The following is a 21,836-nucleotide window of genomic DNA, read 5'->3' as shown; positions in this document are numbered from 1 at the left end:
TCCAAGAAAAGCTGACCTACAAGGGATGCCACGAGTTTCACTGAGAGTGACAGTTCATGAGGGAGATGATGTGACCCATCCTATGAGGACAAAACAATCAGTCTTAGGTTTGAAAAGCTTCTTCAGCAAACCTCACTGTTGTCCTCACATAATGCTCAAGGTCATAAAGTCACCCACTCATTAGAGAGCAGACTAGAACTCAGATCCTGCATATAGTGGGTGCATATGTCAGAGATTGTGCCACGTTTGACATATCAGTAAAGATTGTGACTACTTAAATGGGTATGTCCTTCAGTTACTAATAACTCGATGAGCTCTGTCTCAGACAGGACTATGCAGTAGAATTGACAGTGACAAGTGACAGCTTGCTTACCTGAGCCACAAAGACCGCCAGTGTCTACAACCTGTGAGTCTTGTCTAGTCACCATCCATATGACATATGCTTTGATGCCACATCAGGCTCACCACAGCATGAACTTGAATGTGTTGCTGTCATGTATTTTTGGCCATGCTTCCCAGTGTCAGAAATTGATGTTAACCCTGAGCCTGGTCACCCATACTTCATCAGGCTCTGGAAATGACTTGTGTTTATGGAATGGGGAAATGAAGTGAGGCAATTATACTACAGTATGTGAACACACACACATACACGCACACTCACATGCACACACGTGTGCACAGGGCATCACTAAGGTCTTCAAATAAAACTGGTATAATCATTTCTAATTAGCAAAGAGACTTTTTCACAGTGATTGACTATTTTCTAGTCTCCGAAATGAATACATAAGTTACTACCCTTCCCCCCACTTGCAGTAACACTAGATTTTCTTGAACCGTTCACATTGCTTCTTCTGGGTGCTAGCAAGAGCTTTGTGAGAGAACACCACACATGTATGGGGTTTGGACTGTGGGCAACTGGCAGCACTGCTAGACTCACCTCCCTTGGCATATCTCTTGCCCAAACACCTATTTTGTATTAACTTGCTTTTCGTTGTTGTCTCTGAGTTTCAGAAAGGAGGTCAGGCTGTGCATGAGAGATTATCCTGAAGACAAGATTAAGTCAGGGAGGGCATGCAAGTCAGACAGGATATGCTGCAATCAGCTGTCCTGTGGTAAAATGTGAGGATACCATGTTCTGGCTACCTATGTTCCTTAGCCCCCAAGTGAGAAGCACACGAATTTGTGAATCTTCAGATTTCCCCAATAGATAATAGTTCATGTGCTAGAGGAGGATTTCTAAATAAACCTGTGGTTAAAGGTATAGTTTTTATTTTATTTTAGCATTGGGAAACCATGAACACATATAATACATCATTAGCATATTGCAAAATAAGTGCTCCTCAAGACATCATTTAAGAAAATGATGTAGGTCAATTTTATCATTTGTTAGGAAGGACTTGGTTTCCACCTTAAGTTCTTTTAGGTCCACACATCTGGATAATGAGACAACAGTGATTCAGCTCCATACATGATGACTTGCAGCTGGATGTTTTCTTCACTTTTAACCAACTACCAGTGCTGTCTACAACCTCTGGTCGGAACTGAAAAGACAGATTCTAAGATATCTGGGCATCTCCAGGTCTATGGTGGAGATTTGCTTTTCCATTTGCTGTATTTGTAACTGGGAATTTGTTCTCAACTCAGTTCCAACACACCTCTGAGACCCGCTTGAAAGGAAAAGCCACTCAGCATGATCACCTGAGTTTGATCTCTAGAATCCCCATGGTAGGAGGAGAGAGCCAACTCCTGGAGGTTGTCCTCTGGCCTCCATATAGACATATCCATACACACACCACACATACACACACACTGAAAATTTAATGTGCTACAAAATAGTATTCAATCTTTATTTCTCAATATGCATAAAATCAGAGATAATGATACTTAATTGTCATTAAATTATAGACTGGCCAGAAGCATGAAATAAAAACGCTTCTAAATCCAAAAGTAGTCACATAGGCAGGCATTCAGAAAGCTACCAGCCCGGCTGGCCAAAAACCGAACTGACCTCCGAATCCCCATTCTTGTCTTATTGTGTTCACAGCTTAGATCTGTAAGTTCCTGCTTCTCCCTCTTCTGCTCTGCATTGTGTGGGTGCACAGGGAGTATCTGACCTTCCATCATCCCTACAGGCAGATGTCTGATCTTCAGTCATCTTTCCTTTTCTTCCTCTTTCCTTTTTACTGGGTTGCCAAACTTAAAATGTCCCATCACTCATTTCACATTCTGCCAAGCATTGCATTTGGATGGTCTCCCAATACACCAGCCTTTTCTGCCAGCATGCAATGGCTTAGGTTGAAAAGACAAGAATTCAGTTGAAAGCTCACTTAGATAGGTCTCTAGCTGTTTGGAACACTTGTATGTCATTGTCAGCCAAAGGAGGGTAATTAACACGCATACACTTTGTACTTCAGAGTACATTCCTCCATTATCTCTCTAGGGAAAGAAAGTTAATATTTCCACTGTCAGTTTCTATGACAAAAAGATGTCCCACTCCATGTAGGCAAGCTAGAGAGATGGATAGGATAATGGTTGTTGTGCATTCTGAGCTCCTCAGGGAATTCTATTTCTGCAGGTTTCTGACAAGTCAGCTGATCCTTCCCATTACAGAGGTTGTGAATTCTTTCTATCATTTGAAAAAATTTACGCATTCTTTCTATTGAATAACCTTTATTTCTCTGTCTAGCATGCACTCCTTCAGACCTGTATTAACTTTAATTACTGTTTCAAGTGATTACCAATTCTCTGATAAATTTTCAAAAATAATTACCTTTCTTTTTGGAATATCCATAAGAGTTTCTAAGAAAATCATCATAAAGGTAATTTTTTGGTCTTACAGTAAGAAGTAGGTAAACAGTATCATCTCATTTTTTTAAAGATTTATTTATTATGTATACAGTGTTCTGCCTACATATATGTTTGCAGGTCAGAAGAGGACACCAGATCTCATTATGGATGGTTGTGAGCCACCATGTGGTTGCTGGAAATTGAACTCAGGACCTCTGGAAGAGCAGCCAGTGCTCTTAACTGCTGAGCCATCTCTCTAGCCCCTCATCTCAATTTTTAAGATATGCATCTAGAATACAAGTATCTGGATTTGATCTGGATTAATTCCTGGGTCTCCAATGGCTCAGTGTCATTTGATGTCATATTCAATGAACAGAACATCTGTTAGGGGTGACTAAAATGTAATTTCAACTTCTAATTTAAAATCAAAGTGCGGAGGTTAGAGAGATGGCTTAGCCTCTGTTGCTTTCCAGAGGTCTCCCCAGTACCCACAGATCACCTCAAAGGCCTCTGTAACTCCAGTTCCAGGAAAGTCCAATGCTGTCTTCTGGCCTGTGAGGGCACCAGGCATGTGCAGGGTGCACAGACCACATGCAGGCAAAACACTCATACATAAAAGAAAAGTAAATAAATAAAAATAATTCACAGAAGGAACTGCTAATAACTTAGAATTTGACCTTTTACATAGTTTTATACTCTAATCCCTCAAGCATTTAATATTAATAGTCACTCTTTAATTACCATGCCTCTTCTTGTCAATCCACAGAGGTGAGACATTCTGTGTTCAATCCATCTTCTCATCTGATTTAGATCATCATTTCCCTCCCATTCTTGCATCACAAATCTCCAGAAAAGTGGAAATGGCCTCAGGCGAGCAGGACAGGGAGAACTAAAGGGTAGCTTTATTAGGTAGGTCAGGTAGGTCAAAAGGGAGCCATCTGTTTATGCTAATTAATTAGTACTTGGTGCTCTCTCGATAAACTGGGAATATGGGTGTCTCAGCTTGCCAAGTAAGAGGCCACTTCAAGTTGGAAGTGATATAGAAGAGAAATAAAATGTACATTTCATGTGCTTATTTATTCAATGCTTCCCTTATTCTTTTGGAGACTTTCGGTGTACTTTTTCCATTCTATAATTTTCTTTCTATGTTTTACTTCATCTATACCCTCCCCGATGCCTAACTGACCTTGTGGGATTACATGCTAAGATCTCACTTGCCTTTGGAGGACTAAGATAAGCTACAGAAGAGGACTGTTGGGAGAATCAGCTCCTTTTCTGTCATCAGAAAGGAGGGATAAAGAAGAAGGACAGAGAAGGCCTGACCTTTGCCCCTTGGCTGCCTTCTGACCTTCCTCTGTTGTAGCAGCCAGCTGCTAGGACATTGGGATTACCTCCAAACCTACGTTCCTTCTTTAACTAAGTTTTGAAAACTCCATTCTTGTTCCTGTCTTCATCTACTCCCAACAGGCAAATCCTTTCTCTGTGGTTGTTGGATAAAATAGGGTTCATGGAAGTGGGCGTGCATGGGTGGGGGTGCTCATCCACCTCCCTTCATTGCCAGGACCTTTACCACCTGAGCACAAACAGAAGTGATGATCCACGCACTTCCTTTGACTCACGAAGTCCTGCACTGGTCTGCACACAAAGTCTCCCTTACAAAGACCTTTGGCCACTAGTTCTGTTGCTGTGGAAAGCTGCCTCAAGCAGAACAGGGAGTTCAAGTCCAGCTGTTGAAGTGCCAGCTAACAAAGAAGAATCTCTCAGGCCTGTTGTCAATTGTCACATGTTTTGGGATTCTGTAATCCAGCCATAATCTATTTCTATGAGACTTTTAAAAATAAGAAAGATAGTTAATAGGTTATTATCTCATTCTTCTCTTTTCAATACAGGCATGGATTTCAATGTGTAATACACAAAAAAAGGAATTTCATAAAACCTTTAATACTGTATCTGAAACACATTTTAATAATAATTTTGAGGTTTTTTTCCTGTGGCTTCTGGTGACAAGTTTCTAAATTAATTGACGAGGGAATTCTGAACATGTGTAAGCCACAATATTCATCTCTGAGCAGGTTGGAATTTTGGTATTTGATTTCTTATATTGCCTCCTTCATAAAAGTAGATGAGAGTACACTAGTAAGTGATAAGAGTGAACTAGTACACTAGTAAGTGAGAGTGAACTAGTAACTAGTAAGTGATGAGAGTGAACTAGTACACTAGTGAGAGTGAACTAGTACACTAGTAAGTGAAGAGAGTAAACTAGTATACTAGTAAGTGAGAGTGAACTAGTACACTAGTGAGAGTGAACTAGTACACTAGTAAGTGATGAGAGTGAACTAGTACACTAGTGAGAGTGAACTAGTACACTAGTAAGTGATGAGAGTGAACTAGTATACTAGTAAGTGATGAGAGTGAACTAGTACACTAGTGAGAGTGAACTAGTACACTAGTAAGTGATGAGAGTGAACTAGTATACTAGTAAGTGATGAGAGTGAACTAGTACACTAGTGAGAGTGAACTAGTACACTAGTAAGTGATGAGAGTGAACTAGTACACTAGTAAGTGATGAGAGTGAACTAGTACACTAGTAAGTGATGAGAGTGAACTAGTACACTAGTAAGTGATGAGAGTGAACTAGTACACTAGTAAGTGATGAGAGTGAACTAGAACACTAGTAAGTGATGAGAGTGAACTAGTACACTAGTAAGTGATGAGAGTGAACTAGTACACTAGTAAGTGATGAGAGTGAACTAGTAGACAGCTAATTTTAGTGCAGCACTGTCTTTTTATGCATTTCATGGTTCTGAAGCCTCCAAAAGAATGTAATTTATAATTTTAAGATGGTGCAGTGACTTTTCCCCAGTTGTGGTTGTCTGCTTGCTAATACAATCACTCTAACTGTTCAGAGTTAATTAAAGCAGATTCATACTGAAGAGTGCAGTGTGGACAGAGAGCACTGTGAAAGTGCCATCGTCCCTGCAGCCCGGCCCCTTCTACCTTGTTTCCACTGTGGCATTTCTGGCTATCTATTGTCACGGGACAAACTATCCCACAGTCACTTACACATAACGGAACCAGTTAACCGGCGCACAGATCTGCTGGGTCGGGGAGTCTGAAGAGGAAGGCAAGGCAGTTTCTCTCTTGTATCTGTGACATGGGGTAGAAGGGAGAGCGGTCAGAGATCTCTGCAGTGTCTGGAAGCTGGAGTTATGCAGAGGTCTCTGTATTCATTCCCTGGTACCTGGGGCGGCTCGACACAAGGTCTGTGGCCTTGGTCGCCTAAACAGAACTTGCAGATGGCATGATATCTCCTAGTTTATATTAGATTTATCCTTATAGGAAGAAAAGAGACTATCTTGAAAGGAAGACTACACATAGTAAAGTTCAAAGACAATAATCAGGTAAGAGTTGCATAGTCATTTACAACCTGGTCTTGGAAAATGCCACTATTTATGTCTTCCTCATTAGTCAAGACAGGCACAATTCTACTCAAATTAATGTGAGACGACATAGACTCTGGCTCTCTAAGAAGAGCATGCCAAAGAATAAAGGTGCAATTTTTTTGTTCTTGTTTATTTTTATGTGTTTTTTAAATTTTGTAATTTAATTTAATTTTACATATCAGCCACGGATTCCCCCGCCCTTCCCCCAGGCCACCCCCATTCCCCCCTCCTCCAGGGCAAGGTCTCCCCTGGGGATTCAGCGCAGCCTGGTAGATTCAGTTGAGGCAGGTCCAGTCCCCTCCTCCCTTCACCCAGGCTGAGCAAAGTGTCCCTGCATAGGCCGCAGGCTTCAAACAGCCAGCTCATGCACTAAGGACAGGTCCTGGTCCTGGGGGCCTCCCAAACAGTTCAAGCTAATCGACTGTCTCACTTATCCAGAGGGCCTGGTCCAGTTGGGGGCTCCTCAGCTATTTAAATAGTCCAAAAACCTCTAAGGAAATAGAATCAGTCATTAAAAGTCTCCCAACCAAAAAAAGCGCAGTACCAGATGGTTTCAATGCAGAATTCTACCAGATCTTCAAAGAAGAGTTAATACCAATACTCTTTAAATTGTTCCACACAATAGAAACAGAAGGAACATTACCAAACTCCTTCTATGAGGCTACAATTACCCTAATTCCTAAGCCAAACAAAAATACAACAAAGAAAGAGAACTACAGACCAACCTCCCTCATGAACATTGATGCAAAATACTCAATAAAATACTGGCTATCTGAATCCAGGGACACATCAAAACAATTGTCCACCATGATCAAGTAGGCTTCATCCCAGAGATGCAAGGATGGTTCAACATACGAAAGTCTGTCAATGTAATACACCATATAAACAAACTGAAAGAAAAAAACCACATGATCATCTCATTAGATGCTGAAAAGGCATTTGACAAAATCCAACACCCCTTCATGATAAAGGTCTTGGAGCGATCAGGAATACAGGGAACATTCATAAACATAATAAAGGCAATTTACAGCAAGTCCACAGCCAACATCAAATTAAATGGAGAGAAACTCAAAGCAATTCCACTAAAATCAGGAACAAGGCAAGGCTGTCCGCTCTCCCCATGCTTATTCAATATAGTACTTGAAGTTCTAGCCAGAGCAACAAGACAACATAAGGAGATCAAGGGGATGCAAATTGGAAAGGAAGAAGTCAAGCTTTCGCTATTTGCAAAGGTGCAATGTTTTAAAGCCATCATCGCAGGGCTGGCTGATTGGATGCTATCCAGAAATAATCTTACGTGTCTGTCCATTCTATAACAACCCACATTTATAAAGTGGCTGATTAGTGTTAAAAACACATACACCACCATGCATTTACCTTAAATGTCTTTGGTGGCAAAGGACAGAAACCCTGACTCAAACTATTTTGAACAATAAAGAATATTGATTGGTTAATGTCCCTGAAAAATCCAGCAGTAAGGCAAGCTTCAAATTAGGGTGGTTTCAGTGGCTCAGAAGTACAAAAGAGATAGCTTTGCCCCATTTAATCTCTGTGTTCTTTTTAGTGCATTGACATCATTATGCATTTAACTATGCAGCTAGTCTCTCATGACTAAAGATGCCTATGAACTTGGCACACTCTCTAGCAATGTAATGTCATCTGACCATGAGATAATGAAATCAATCCCAGAGTTCCTTAGTGGTATAGCTCAACCTACTGGGAGGAATAGTCCATTCCTGTTCAGGTACAAGCACTCTGCCATTGGTTCTGGTCATTATTTTGTTTAGAACACTTGCTGCTAAAAGAGCATCGTTTTGTGAACTGCAGAAGATAAAAGTATAACATGTAACCCTTTGCTTGCCTGTTCTCTTCCATAGGGGCATGGCAGACAGGTGCACACTGCTTTGTGAATGTGGTAGCATTTGCATCCACAAGTGTGTGAGGAAAGTGTTTGCTCTCCTGGATAGGCTCTGTTTTGTCCTGATGAGATCAGCTTTCCCAAGAGCAACAAATGTCTTTCTCTGTTTTTACAGTTGTCACAGGGCTGAATAATGTAGGCAGTTCTGCCACAGCTTTGATTAATTGTGTTCTCTACATTTTACAGTGTGGAAAGGGGCACAGGGCCAAACAACTCACCCTTTACCACACATCCAGCTGGGGGAACTGGCATTGAAAGTAATTTTCCTAGAATCATGGCTTTGTTTTCAGAGACTTCTGAGAGATTCAAATACAGAAGTTAAAAAAAAATACAGATAAGAAAGATTTAGGAATTTGGAATCTATAAGCCAGCATAAGAACCTTTATAAAAAGCAAATATTTGCAGATAAAGTAAAAGCCCCTTTTGTGACCCCCTCCCTTCAGCTTTTCTACACATAAGTCTTTCTTCCTTTGTGGGAAGCAACACCTTGATTTTATTATTTTTTATTCTCATGTATGTTTTTAATATATGCATATATTTATGTATATACAGTTTTGTACAGTTAAATCATATCATTGTTTTCATTTCTTTTTCTAGCTTAATATATCCATGTTGATATGCGTGGCACTGTTTTCTTATTTTATTTGTTAGTGTATGTAATAGCATAGTGAATTAACACTTAAAATTTGCCCATTGTCTTTATCAACATTTTTTCCTTTATTGTTTATTATTATAAACAATAATTCATTTAGGATTTTGCACCTTTTACCTCCAATTGCTTTCTAAAACCCAATTTGACAAGCAGTAAAAGAATACATGTATGGAGGTTGCTCAGAGATTCAGTTGAACTGTCTAAATTTGATATTAGAATAACGTGTGCACACATGGCCAACGCAGGATCTGTTACTTTAATGGACACTTCAGGAGGCATGGTGTAAATCGAAAGCAAACCCATGTTTCTCCATGATCATTAATTTATTCATATATCTGAACTTATCATTGCATCTTGAAAGTTCACAAACGAATAAAATAGTCTTTATTAGTGATAACCCTTCTTCAAATTATACCTGATTTTATGCCCTGCATGGATTTTTATTAGGCTAAAAAAATTGGTACCAACCACAATATTGGTTGAAAAAAATGATAAATTTCTGTAATTGCCATTCTAGAGATGTAATTAGAAGGCTAGGTGTATAGTTTGGAGGAGAAGGGCACGTTGTAAGGCTCTGGATTTGATCTCCAGCATAGGAAGAAAGAAGAAATAGGAAGAGAGAGACAGAGACAGAGACAGAGACAGAGACAGACAGACACATACAGAGAGAGAGAGAGAGAGAGAGAGAGAGAGAGAGAGAGAGAGAGAGAGAGAGAGAGAGAGAGAGAGAGAGAAAGCATGTGGAGTGGAAGAGAGGCCAGAGGGCAAAAGGGAAGTGAGGAGAGAGAAAGGCAAAGAACCTGGAAATGTAAAGACCCTCAGCCTGGCTTCTTTCTCATAGTGTGGCCCAAGGGGGCGGGGATTTCTAGGGAACACTATATCTGTGTGCTATGCTTTAACAAACAGTCACTATGAGATGGCAGTGGGTGGAGAGTGTCCATTTGATTCACATTTAGGAGACTTACAGTCTGTTTTGAAATGGCTCTATTTTTCCAACCCTGTCTTGCCCCTCCAACTTATTCTGTGTTCCCCACTCACTCTCAAATTCAAGACCTTTCCTTGAGCATGCATGCACACACATACATACACACACCTGAATCATTTGGTGCTGCTCCTATGTACATAAGTTTAAGAGCTGACTCTATGAGGAAGTTGTGTCCCAGGAATAAAAACAAAAAACAAAACTGATTCTTCCTCTCAGCAGCCATTGGTTGCCTGTAGCTTTTCATCTAGGGGCAGGGTCTTGTACGTGTCCCCCAACAACTTTGTCATGTCAATTGGTGTGGTCATTATGCTTGTCTTGTTTAGGTTACCATATTTTTGAGATTTCATGGGTGCATGGGTGGTCTTCAGGCTCTCACCGTCTTCCAGGAATTCCTATATAATGCTCAGAGCCTAAAATCCTATGTCCACAATAAAAACATATTCTGTTAGTAAATTGAAATGCTTTGTTCTTTTATATGTTGGTCTATCTTAAAAATGCCAGAGTAGTTTGTAAAACCCCAAGTAACTGTGCAAGCACAAATAAGACTTGAGGGAAAACTCTGGAGGAGGAGCTCAGGAACTAGTTTGTAAGTTTATTTGAAAAAAAAATTCCTTAACTTTGTGCTAGGCAGCGTTGGGTTCCTGTAAGAAAATAACTCAGTTAACAAACTTACGAAGAGAACAGCTTTACGTTGGCCATCCCAGGCCTTGACTGCTTTGGACGTGTGACATCATGGCAGGAATACATGGCAGAGAAAAGTTACATTATGGCCAGGAAGCAAAAGAAAGGAGGAAGAAAAACCTGGAGTCCCAAAGTCTCCTCTGACAGCACAACTGGCATGCCCTAGCTGCTTCCACGAGGCCTCGTGCCCCCAAGGCTGTGCTCTTCCTGGGGACCATGCACATACTGTGTGGCTTTGGGAGAACAATCCACACCCAAGTTACAGCAAGCATCTTGCCGTCAGTCTTCTCCAAGTCAATACTTTGCAAATTTTTTTTTTTAGTTTTGATGTTAGAACTGAAAGTGATTATTTTTTTCAGCTTTTTTCCTCTTTTTTCTTTTATTTATTTTTTAATTATACTCATGATATTCTTTAATTACACTCATGATATTAATTACATTTGTGGTATTCATTGATTACATTTGCAGTATTCATTCAATAATGATATTTATGATATTCATTAATTACATTTATTGTATTAACATACATGATATTATGTCCTGATACTACTGTCCGTTTGTGGGGCTATTCCATCACACAAAACAGAGATTCTGTTTTTAGGAAATCATTGCTCTATATTCCTTTCTTCTCTATCTTGAGATAACTTCTAATCTATTGATTCTCTGTGTTGATGTTGTGTAATTTTGGTAGGTTGCAACTGGAATTTCTAAATGGCTGAAACACATTTATGATGCAGCATACACACTAGGATTAAATGCTATTTCACACAAATTTTGTTATAGAGAGGACATGTGTATGTGTGTATGATATGTGACTTGCACAGGATGTTGTATTAATCATTAATGGAAATATATTTAATAATTAAATACTGCACATGTAAGGAATAAAATTTAATATTTTAATATACATATAATGAAAGAATCACCAAACTATTTAATATATCTATTACTTCAAATAGTTACCACTTTCTTTGTGTGTGAGAAGATATCAAGTATATAACAAAGTACACATTAATTAATCAACTGTGGTCATCCTACTTTGCAGTTCCAGACTGTTTATCTTACATTAGAGTAAATGTATTATTTTACATTGGTTTAAAAATGATTGAAATATACTTGAGTGAATTGGCTTCCAATGAATCGTCGTGACCTCGAAGATGTGAGTGACCAGTGGCTGTTGTTGTCTGGCTGGAACCCAGACTCTGCATCTAAGCAAACGCTGAGCTCAGGGCCATGCAATGCTGAGGCATGTTGTCCAGTTACCCCAACTTTCCAGCCTCCACAGCACTGCCGCCCGTGCCCATGTCTTTCTCTATTTGTCCCTTGGCCTCAAATGCTCCTGGCGACCCAGAATGTTTCCTGTAGGACCCTCTGAACCAACCTGTCCACCCTTCCTTCAGTCCTGATACCTTCATTGGTGTGCTGTAGCCTCAGAACACTCTCTTGCACTTAATATGGGCTTGGACGTCTATTTGTCCTTATTAGATTCTGGAAATTTCTAAAGACAGGTCTTTACAACACAGGCTTTAGAGTCTTTCTCTCATGTTTATATCCTGTTCTGTCAGTCTTATAAGAAATTTATTGTCTTAATGACATATATTTATTTTAAATGATTAAAAAGCAGTTGAAAAATATATATCGTTTTATAATCTTAAGGTGACCAGTTCATTTCTTAATAAGTGTTTCTTTCTAATTGGCCAGTATAAACACTGGTGTCTGACTGAGAGTGACCTCCCTGGCAATGTGATGTTATCTGGTTTTGTTGTTGTTTTGTTTGTTTGTTTGTTTTTGTCAATATCCTGCAAGCTAGAGTCATTTGAGAAAGGGACTCCCAGTTGAGCAAATGCGTCTATAATATTTGCCTATAATCTGTGGTTTCTTGATTTTCTTGATTAGTGTTAGATATAGGTAGGTCCATCTCAGTGGGGTGGCATGCCATCCCTGGGAAGGTGTACCAGATGGTATAAGAAAGAAGGCTGAGCAAGTCAGAAGGAATAAGCCATGTTCCTCCATAGTCTATGCTTCGTTCCTGCCTCCAGGTTCCTAGTTTGAGTTCCTGTCCTGACTTCCTTCTGTGGTGGACTGTGTCTTAGAAGTCTAAGAAAATCAAAATCTTTCTTCCCCAAGTTGCTTCGGTAATATTGTCTTATCACAGCAATAGTAGCCTTAACTAAGAGAGCGTTTGGGGGTCAAATTTTCTCTTTGAGAATCAGCTTTAGTTCCATGATGAAAATTTTACTCTTCAAACTTATGTCATTTAGTAAAATCAAGTGTATATTTCAGATAGAGGTTTTAAATCTGTTTTCTATAACATAGGATATATAGTGGAAGAATACTCATTTTATTCTATTCTCATGATACCTGAGGTGAAATATGATCTCTTTCAGTGAGTGTGTTTCCTCCCAACCATTCATGGTCGTTGGTGTATACGCATTACCTACATATTTCACTGAGATGCTCCCTCTATTCTCTGGGAACTCTGTCAGGGATTACTCGCCTGTGTCATTTGGCTAATGAAGCATCTGGCACAAACTTTAAACTACAAACTCTTATCACTATTAAAGCAAATCTGGGTTAGTTTTATGATTAGAATTGGGAATGTCTGTTCAGTGTATTCCATGTAATTAGATAAACTAGACTTGGTCCTTAGGTCTTACATACCTCCTGTCTTTTAGCCTTAGACTAGGATCTCAGGAACTCCTCACGTCTCCGTTGTGAGCTGCCTGGTACCTTTTCATACTATGCATTACAGATCCAATGCAGTTTGCAAGGGTCGTTTTTGTCGTCTTCGTTGACACTTCTCTTCAGGTGCCGGGAACACTTGGTTCGTAATTGCACATGGCCTTCTGCTTGGGTGTGCAGTGTGTTGGCTGCGCCCTTTGCTGCCCATGCTTCACTTGTTAGTGTGCACACATCGGAGCAGCAGTGGGACCCTGGTCCCATAGTTCTCTCCTGCCGTCCACCACTGCCTGTGCTGTCCCCCTTCCCTGTCACACCTGTGCTCCTTGACAGCAGTGGCTCTTCCTCTTTTTGGAAGAAACATTTGGTAACGCTCAGACACAGTTTTCACTGTCAAATTGGAAAGAGTGCTTCTGGTGTCTGAATATAATAATTTCCCAAATAGTTTCTGGACTTCCAGAAGCAGTTGGAAATCCTGTAATAGTCAGTACTTCCCTCTCAAATAAAAACGAATCTTATCTGACCCCAAATGGCAAGAGCATCAAGATGGGGGAAACTTCCTGTCTAGAAATGGGCTTTGTATTTATAAATTGAACTTTCAGATTTCTCTCACACATGATATCTAACTTAATATATAGCCTCGATCCAGGCTAGCTACTTAGTGGCAAACAGATGGTATCTCAAGACATCTCTGACTTATGCAGCAGGAAAGGAAAACATTCATGGAAAATGTTTTCCTTGTTGTTTCATGGGCAGTTTGATATTACCATAGTTAAATAAAATAGAGGAAGAGGAAACAGAAGCACCTCCTCAGATAAAGTATAAAACTAAAGAGATTAATATCATTTCCCTTACAAACCTTTTCTTCCGAAGGACATTTCTTGTTTTGAAAGTTGCATTTGCAGAAATGTTGCAAGAAAACTCTATAGGAAGCTTCATGCTGACATTGTTTCATGGTTTTCTCCTTTATTTTTTCTCCTTTAGATATTTCACATTTTCAAGAACAAAATGATTTAAAAGGATTGTTGGACAATCTCCATCAAAATATTCAAGCCAAAAAAAGAAAGAATGTAGAAATCATGTGGCTGGCAGCAACAGTAAGCACTCCTCTTCACCTTTTCCCCTGCACACCATTACCAACAAGCGTTGTCAGGAACATGTGATGCAGGGTCTGAGCCCCGTACTTTGGTTCCTAGGTTTCATCTTGCATTATCTACTTAACAAGGCATCATCGCTTTGCTGATCATTTTATCAATAGAGATGGAGAAAGATGAGCTCAACATGGAAAATGCTCCTTATTGACCCTCCTTACTGACTTTGGGTTTGCTTGTCACTCCGAGGTCAAAAGGAAATATCTTGTCAATGTTATGTGGCAATTTTGAACTGCCATTGTAGAGACACGTGATTCCAATTGTATGGTTACCAGATCCCTGACTTAAGACTCATAGACACATTGTTCAATTAATGAGCTTGTAAATGTGTTTGTTAGTTTAAGTATTGGCACAGAATTTATTATTGATTGATTGCCATGGGTTAACAAGCTGAACTGTGAATGGCTCTCTCTCTCTCTCTCTCTCTCTCTCTCTCTCTCTCTCTCTCTCTCTCTCTCTCTCTTTCTCTTTCTCTCTCTCTCTCTCTCTTGCTTAATGGCACCCTCAGGGTGAAGATCCGCCTGTTTTCCTGCCCAGACTTCCACAAGCATTAGGGAGAGAATCATGCTTGTGGTTTTAAGCTTTTCTCTGACAACTTGAGACAGAGTTCATATTAAATTTATGAATTTTGTTAAAATCTCAAATCCTAGGAAGTTTCATTGGGAAAGCATCCCTTCACCAGGAAAGGCACCCTGGAGACCTCTGTGATGAGTCTGTGTTTACAGCCTCAGCTGTGTCACTCCTGCAGTTCAGAGTTCAGATTCATTAGCCCTGCAGCTACACGTTACTTAAGTCCCATCAAAAGCATTTAGATCAACCTTTCCTACTATTACCAATGTTACTTAGCCACTTCTGGAAAAAAAGAAGGGATAATTTACCATGAAACCACATAAAATAATCAACCAAAAAGAAGACAGAGCAAAGTTCTTGCCTTGCCTCCCTGATATGCTTGGAAAAAACATCAAAGGCAGCAAAGCCAGGAAACACTGCTTTCAGACAGGCTACTTACACTGGTCACACTCGGCACCACACCAGCTACGGCGTTCTGTGTATCCATCATGGTTATTAATTCACATGGTTCTGTGATACCATCATGGTTATTAATTCACAAAAATTCACTATAGTAAGCTTTACAGTATTTTTCATATTTTGCTGAAAACATAGCATCCAGGAAGTCTGATCATTTGCAAGGCCCTCAATATCTGGGGACCATATGAATATGGCATTGTATACATGAGGTAAAATTATCTAAAAAGATAGATCAATCATAGATTCATGAAAACATGAAAGCACATCTTCTCTTGGTACATTCTTTTTCCCGTTTGAATATATAAACACTTCTCATCAATCTTATCTCTGAATGTTTGTCTGGTATGTGTACCATTCATAAGGTTCTCACATAACTACCCGTTGATTGTGTGTTCCCAGCACTGATGGAAGGTGAAAGCTCACTTTCAATACCAGCTTCCTAACCAGAACAAATAAGTAATACACCTAAAGTGAAAAGATCCAGGAATCCTCCTTGACATTACCAAAGGATTTTATTTTGGTTTCCCTTTGCCCTCTTTATATCTGTCTAATAAAATACTGCCTTTGTGGATGTTTCAGTCTAATTAAAATGCACAGTTCTTTAATTTTTTCTTTACTTAATTTAAATAATAAAAAGGAAAATTTTAAGAAACCAAATGATCTCTGAGTATGTACAAGCAAGCTTGTATCACTCAAAAGCTGTAGAGAGACTGAAATGGAGACTTTTCTTGCCTGCTGTGGAGAGCATCCCACCTGCACTTGACTTTAAATGCAAAGCACTAAATATCTCCAGCAGGAGAGGTACATGTGAAAGTAGCAATATATTTTAAGGAATATTAATTCTTTTAAAATTATAACTCAAAAGTATACACTAAGGTCTATTTTATGACTGTGGATATAGTCAGCTTTTGAAAATGTAAAATACTATTTATTTGAAAGAATTAAAATTTTCTAAGTAAAAAGAGATGATATGATAAAATCATACTCTCATTTTTCTTTAGCTACTTTTATTGGAAATAGAAGGGAGTAAAAATCTGAATTAATAGGGACATATAAATCTTACTTTAAGTACCAAATTACAATTAAAATACAGTGAAAAAATCCTCAATAAAAACAGTTTTAATGTTTCTTCTCCAAGCAGGCACTTTTAAGGCCCCGTTGATTACAGATAATAAAGTAGATGGTTATTGTGTCACATTAAATTTATCTTAAATGCACATTGATTAGCATTGCTGATGCTGCAGTTAATTATTGGTATCTCAACTCAGAAACCATCATGGGCTAGAAGAAAATGGAGCAGAGGGTCTACATGTTAAATGTAAGACAATGAGAAAATGAGTATTCCTGAGCCAGAGACCATTGTCTTATAAAATAACAAGATTCACAGAGGGACACCAGATATACAGAAGTTAAAAGCGTGGTGTTTGGACTTAGGCAGACATGCATTTCCAGCCTGTTCCTGCTCTGTGCACAGACAGGTTACACAGTTTGTGTAAGTTTCTGTTTTCCCCACTGTAGAGTGAGGGTAGTCATGGTTTCCACCAGGGCTCATGCTCAGTTCATTATAAGAATTTATCTATTGGTCGCTTGTAACTCTGCTGTGTGACAATCAATGTGAAGTAATGGTAGACAATTTAGTGTTCCCAATATTGCCATAGCGTTCCCTTATCTATATAGATATTTTGAAGCATAAATTCAAGTCCAGAAAATATTTTTATTTTCAATAGGTGATTTTAATATTATTTATTATTTGAGAATTTTATACCTCCATATAATATGTTTTGATCAAATCTACCCAAATCACTTCCCTCTAATTCCTCCTCTCTGCCTACACCAGCACTTCTGCCTTCCAGTGTCTGTGCTCTTTTTTAAACCTACTGATTTTTTAAATCCACTTAGTGCTGTCTATATGTGAATGCATGCAGAGCCGTCTATGGAGCATGAGTAGCCTCTCAGATACAGGAACTATGATGTAAACTGACTCTTCCTCCCCCAGCAGTCATCAATTTCCAATAGTTTCTCAGCTAGGGGTGGGACCTCATGAGACCTTCTCATATCAATAATAAGATTTTTGGCTTGTTGATCTTAAAAAAAAATAGACTTTAGGTAAACATCAAGCATTTAATCTGGGATAAGCTAAACGGATTGCTTCATTTTCAGCCAAGCTATTGCTCCTGAGCTGTGAGTGGCATTTATGCAAATCAGGCATCCTGTATGCCTCCTCTGTGGGATCTGGGTCATCTCATACCCACTCACAGAAGTAAACAAGTTAAAGTTAGCCTTCTAGCTTAGAAACGGGAAAGGCAATGTGCTTAATTTAGGGTAGACAGACCGCTTGATGCCTTGTTTTCATTGGTATCTTGCAGATTTGCCGCAAACTCAACGGTATTCGCTTTACCTGCTGTAAAAGTGCCAAAGACAGGACCTCGATGTCAGTCACGCTGGAACAGTGCTCCATCCTGAGAGACGAGCATCAGTTGCACAAAGACTTTTTCATCCGAGCCTTGGACTGTATGAGAAGGTATCAGATATGTCTTAAATTCTGTTTATGTTAAGGTCACTTTAAAAAAAATTAAAACCCATACCTCACTAGAAGACCAAACATTTCATAATTTCTTTGTATTTCCACATTTTCAGTTAGAAGCATTCCCTCCACTCATTTGGGGCAATAAAAAGAAATACAGCTGTGCATGCATTCAGTAATGTGCATGGAAAACACACTCGGTTAGTTTTTCGTCTTGAGGTGAATGGCTCTGTATAGCTAAGGCACTCCTTAAAGAGTACATTTTCTTGACATGTTTGAGTATTTACAAAATAGCACTAAGTCAATAGACAAACAAAATCTCTCCAGACGCAACTAGGAGATTGTCTATCCATGTTGGTATGGTCTTTGCATTGGTGACATTCCCCATCAGAAAGGCAGTTACTGTGATACTTTAGAGATCTGATATTACAACTCTGCCAACATGTACAATACTATGCCCCAAGTTATATCTTGATTACTTTCCACAGTAATTAAATCAGAACTTGAAGGAAGCCATAATTGGAAAGAAAAGGTGTCTCATTCAAGATGTCTATGAGCAAGGACACGTGTTAATATAAAGGTGACAAAGGTCAGCTTAGAAGTTCTGGGCCCCCGCTGGGAGCTGCTTCCTGGTCCTTCCTGTCTGTCTTCCCATTGGCTGCACTTTCTTTGTGATTCTGCGTCTCCCGGTGGAGACACAGAAGCATGCCTGCCTGCATTGCAGCAATGCGTGTTTTCCACTAAGGAGAAGCTTCTTTTTACATCTTTTCATGTCTCCTGGCATCTTCATTGCTCAGCAGAGTTCTGTCATCAGTCTTGATAACCATTTGAGGATGGTTTAGAAGCCTGGCATGAACGTCTCAGCCATATAAAATGTGCTTTATTGCCATAAATGTCTTTCAAAACTGATCTTTCAGTACTAATGGGGAAAATACTGAATGTGAAGATGGAATCTAATTGCAGAACAGGACTGCAGATGTCACTATGGATGCCCAGCTAGTGGAGGAGTACAGTAAATAGGCCAGGGCCACCACAGGACTGACAGGACTTCGCGGTCAGGTGTCTGGAGTGTGAAACTGTCATTTATTTGTTTAAGATTGGAAGAAAGGACCTCTAAATTAGAAAGGAAATTCTTCAAACAGGCAAACAAAAAGCATGTGTTCCTATACATGCTGAACCATAAGAATGCATATTTTTGTATTACATAGGTTTGCACATAATTGGCATTGTATATGTAACTTATTTGCTTGTGATGTGACATTTATGGGACTTTGTGATTTAGAATTAATTTTTTCTTCTTTTTAAAAATTAAGTTGCTGGAGATTTAACCTAAAACCAATTATGTCTTTTAAATTTCATTTCTCTATTACCCTGGTAATACTTTCCTGTTAAATTTCTTTTATGCTAACCTTCAAACCAGTCAAATTTATCTCTTATTTTGTATATATAAAGTGGTTATTTTAGAGTGTGAGGGTTTCTTTGGAAATGAGTGTAGGTGTGCACATATTTCAAAAACATAAGGCATGTTGATTGAAAAGAAAAAAAACCATGTGACTGCCTGGGTTTCCATCTTTGGGCATTTGGCTTTGTAAGACAAGCTCATAGGAATATACACTCTGTCTGTCCAGCACGGAGGTCAGAGGACAGCAGGAGAGGTCAGAGGACATCAGGAGAGATCAGAAGACAGCAGGAGAGGTCAGAGGACTGGAGTTCAGAGGACAGGGCTTGGAACCAATTGAACTAACTTAGAATTCAGGTTTCCTCACATATTACCAAGGAACAAGTTAATCTCACTGCTTCTTTGTGCCTCAGGGAAGTTAGTCAGTCCCTTGGTACCTCAATGTCCTCATCTGTAAAAGGGTCACATAATAGTAATCACTTCTTGGGAGTGTCATGAATGAAAGGAACTGATAAATGCAAACTAATGAGACTAATGTTTGACAGTGTAAGTTACATTTATTAAATAAAAACTAGACATCAAAGGTTATAATGTTGGTATTATATCATTGGAGTTTAAATAAACTTAACTAAGTATAGCCTTTGTAGTTTTATGTTTGGGAAACGTTGGGATTTGGGTTTAACTCCAGTACCACATATTAAATTGTTGTTGTTAGTTTTTCACTCTTTTGGCTCTTTGCTCTTTGGTGGGGGGCCATCATCCAGCTCCCAAGTAAATCACTTACAAAGGCTTATTCTTAATTATAAATGCCTGGCCTTAGCTTGGCTTATTTCTAGCCAGCTTTCCTTAACTTAAATTATCCCATTGACCTTTTGCCTCTGGGCTTTTCCCTTTCTCTTACTTCTGTGTATCTTACTTTCACTCTTACTCTGTAACTGGCTGTGTGGCTGAGTGTCCTTGTTCTCTTGTGCTTTTGTCTTCTCCCAGATTTCTCCTCCTTTTTATTCTCTGCCTGCCAGCCCCACCTATCCTTTCTCCTGCCTAGCTACTGACTCAGTCACTCTTTATTAGACTGTCAGGTGTTTTAGACAGGCAAAGTAACACAGCTTCACAGAGTTAAACAAATGCAACATAAAAAAAATGCAACATGTCTTTGCATCATTAAAACAAATGTTCCACAGCACAAACAAATGTAACATATCTTAAAATAATATTCTACAACATTAAATCATGTGTTTTATAACTTTAGAACAATCAGCAATTAAAAAGGTGTGTGTGTTTACAGATACTAACTATAGAAATAAAAGAAGTATCAAAAGAAGCCTGTGAAGGTTCCCTCTGAATATTACTGATGCTTATATATATATTATTATATGTCCTTACAAAGAAACATGAGCTTTGATCTCAAAAATTCATCCTAACAGACAATAGACCTGATGTCCAGTGTTTGGTGTTGAGCACTCAGGAAAGCATTAGAGCCAGCCAATTATAGGTCTCCAGTCACATTCATCTTCTGCACTGGTATCACCTGAAATTATTTTATTATGTGTTTAACTACTTCAAGTTCATTAGTTAAAATAGAAATCACATAAAAAAAGTCAATTTTTTTAGAACTTCAAGGTTGTGTACAAAACTAGAGTGCACTGTCCACATTGGCTCATAACGAGTCAAATATAATGGCAGAGTTTATATTCCTTCCTGCCAACATGCTCTGTTATGTTCACCAATGTATGTAGACACTGAGTGTGGTGTCTTGTCCATGATAAAATAACTATAACAGGACAGGGACATGCAGGTAGCAGAACATCAAAAACCCAACAGAGGATACTTGTTCTTCCCGTACAGGCAGCAGTTTCTCAGGAATAAGACTGTCTCGAGTTGTTGGTTGACTTTCATTGTTGACCAGAGACTTGAACTGCTAATTTTTTGCCATTGAACTAGTCCAGCTTTTCATTCATGGTGCTAGAGCTGTTTTCTGACCTCTTCACTCCATGGTCTGTGAAGTTCCCCTCGCCAGACACTGACCATGAGTGATTATTAGACACCTTCAGGAAGTTATACAAATACTTATGCTTAGGTCTGTATGTCTTATAATTGAAAGATCTTAGGTAGGTGTGGAAATAAAAAAAGTTAAGAACTTAACTAATATTCTAAGATACACACTAGATTTAATAATACCTTAAGGTTTTAGTTAACTTATTTATGTATGTGTGTGTGTGTGCGTGTGTGTTGTGTGTATGTATGCATATGTTGTGTGTGTATGTGTCTCTCTCTGTGTGTATACGCATTTGTGAGTGCACACATGTGTCTTGGTATGTTTATGGAGGTCAAAGGGAAACTTAGGAGCCGAGTCTCTCCTACCATGTGGGTTCCTGAGATCAAACTCCGATCTTAGGCTTAGCAGGAGCTTCTTTACCCCCTGAGCTGCCCAGTGTTTTAAATTTTGTTGTTTGTTTTTTACTTACTGTGCTTGTAATTTTAATTTATCAACAGTTGCATTTTATTTTTCTTTGAATCATTCCAACCACTCTTCAGACTTTTTCAAAAGTTTGTCAATGCTATCACAGGTTATTCTCTTGTGATGCTTG

General features: G+C 39.0%; 1 protein-coding gene across 10 annotated transcripts in view; it reads left to right on the top strand.

The window, feature by feature from the left end:
* Inpp4b (inositol polyphosphate-4-phosphatase type II B) overlaps positions 1–21,836 on the top strand; it is a 789,997-nt gene that overhangs the window by 660,353 nt on the left and 107,808 nt on the right. For all 10 annotated transcript variants that reach the window (XM_052726853.1, XM_052726856.1, XM_052726854.1 and 7 more), the window contains 2 exons: positions 14,130–14,242; positions 17,692–17,846. In XM_052726853.1, the coding sequence (XP_052582813.1) occupies positions 14,130–14,242; positions 17,692–17,846 (268 nt within the window). The remainder of the gene's footprint in view (positions 1–14,129; positions 14,243–17,691; positions 17,847–21,836) is intronic.

Source organism: Peromyscus californicus, unplaced genomic scaffold, assembly GCF_007827085.1.
Source record: "Peromyscus californicus insignis strain IS unplaced genomic scaffold, ASM782708v3 Scaffold_8__1_contigs__length_139910024, whole genome shotgun sequence".
NCBI lineage: Eukaryota > Metazoa > Chordata > Mammalia > Rodentia > Cricetidae > Peromyscus > Peromyscus californicus.
This window is presented reverse-complemented; position numbering and strand designations above follow the sequence as displayed.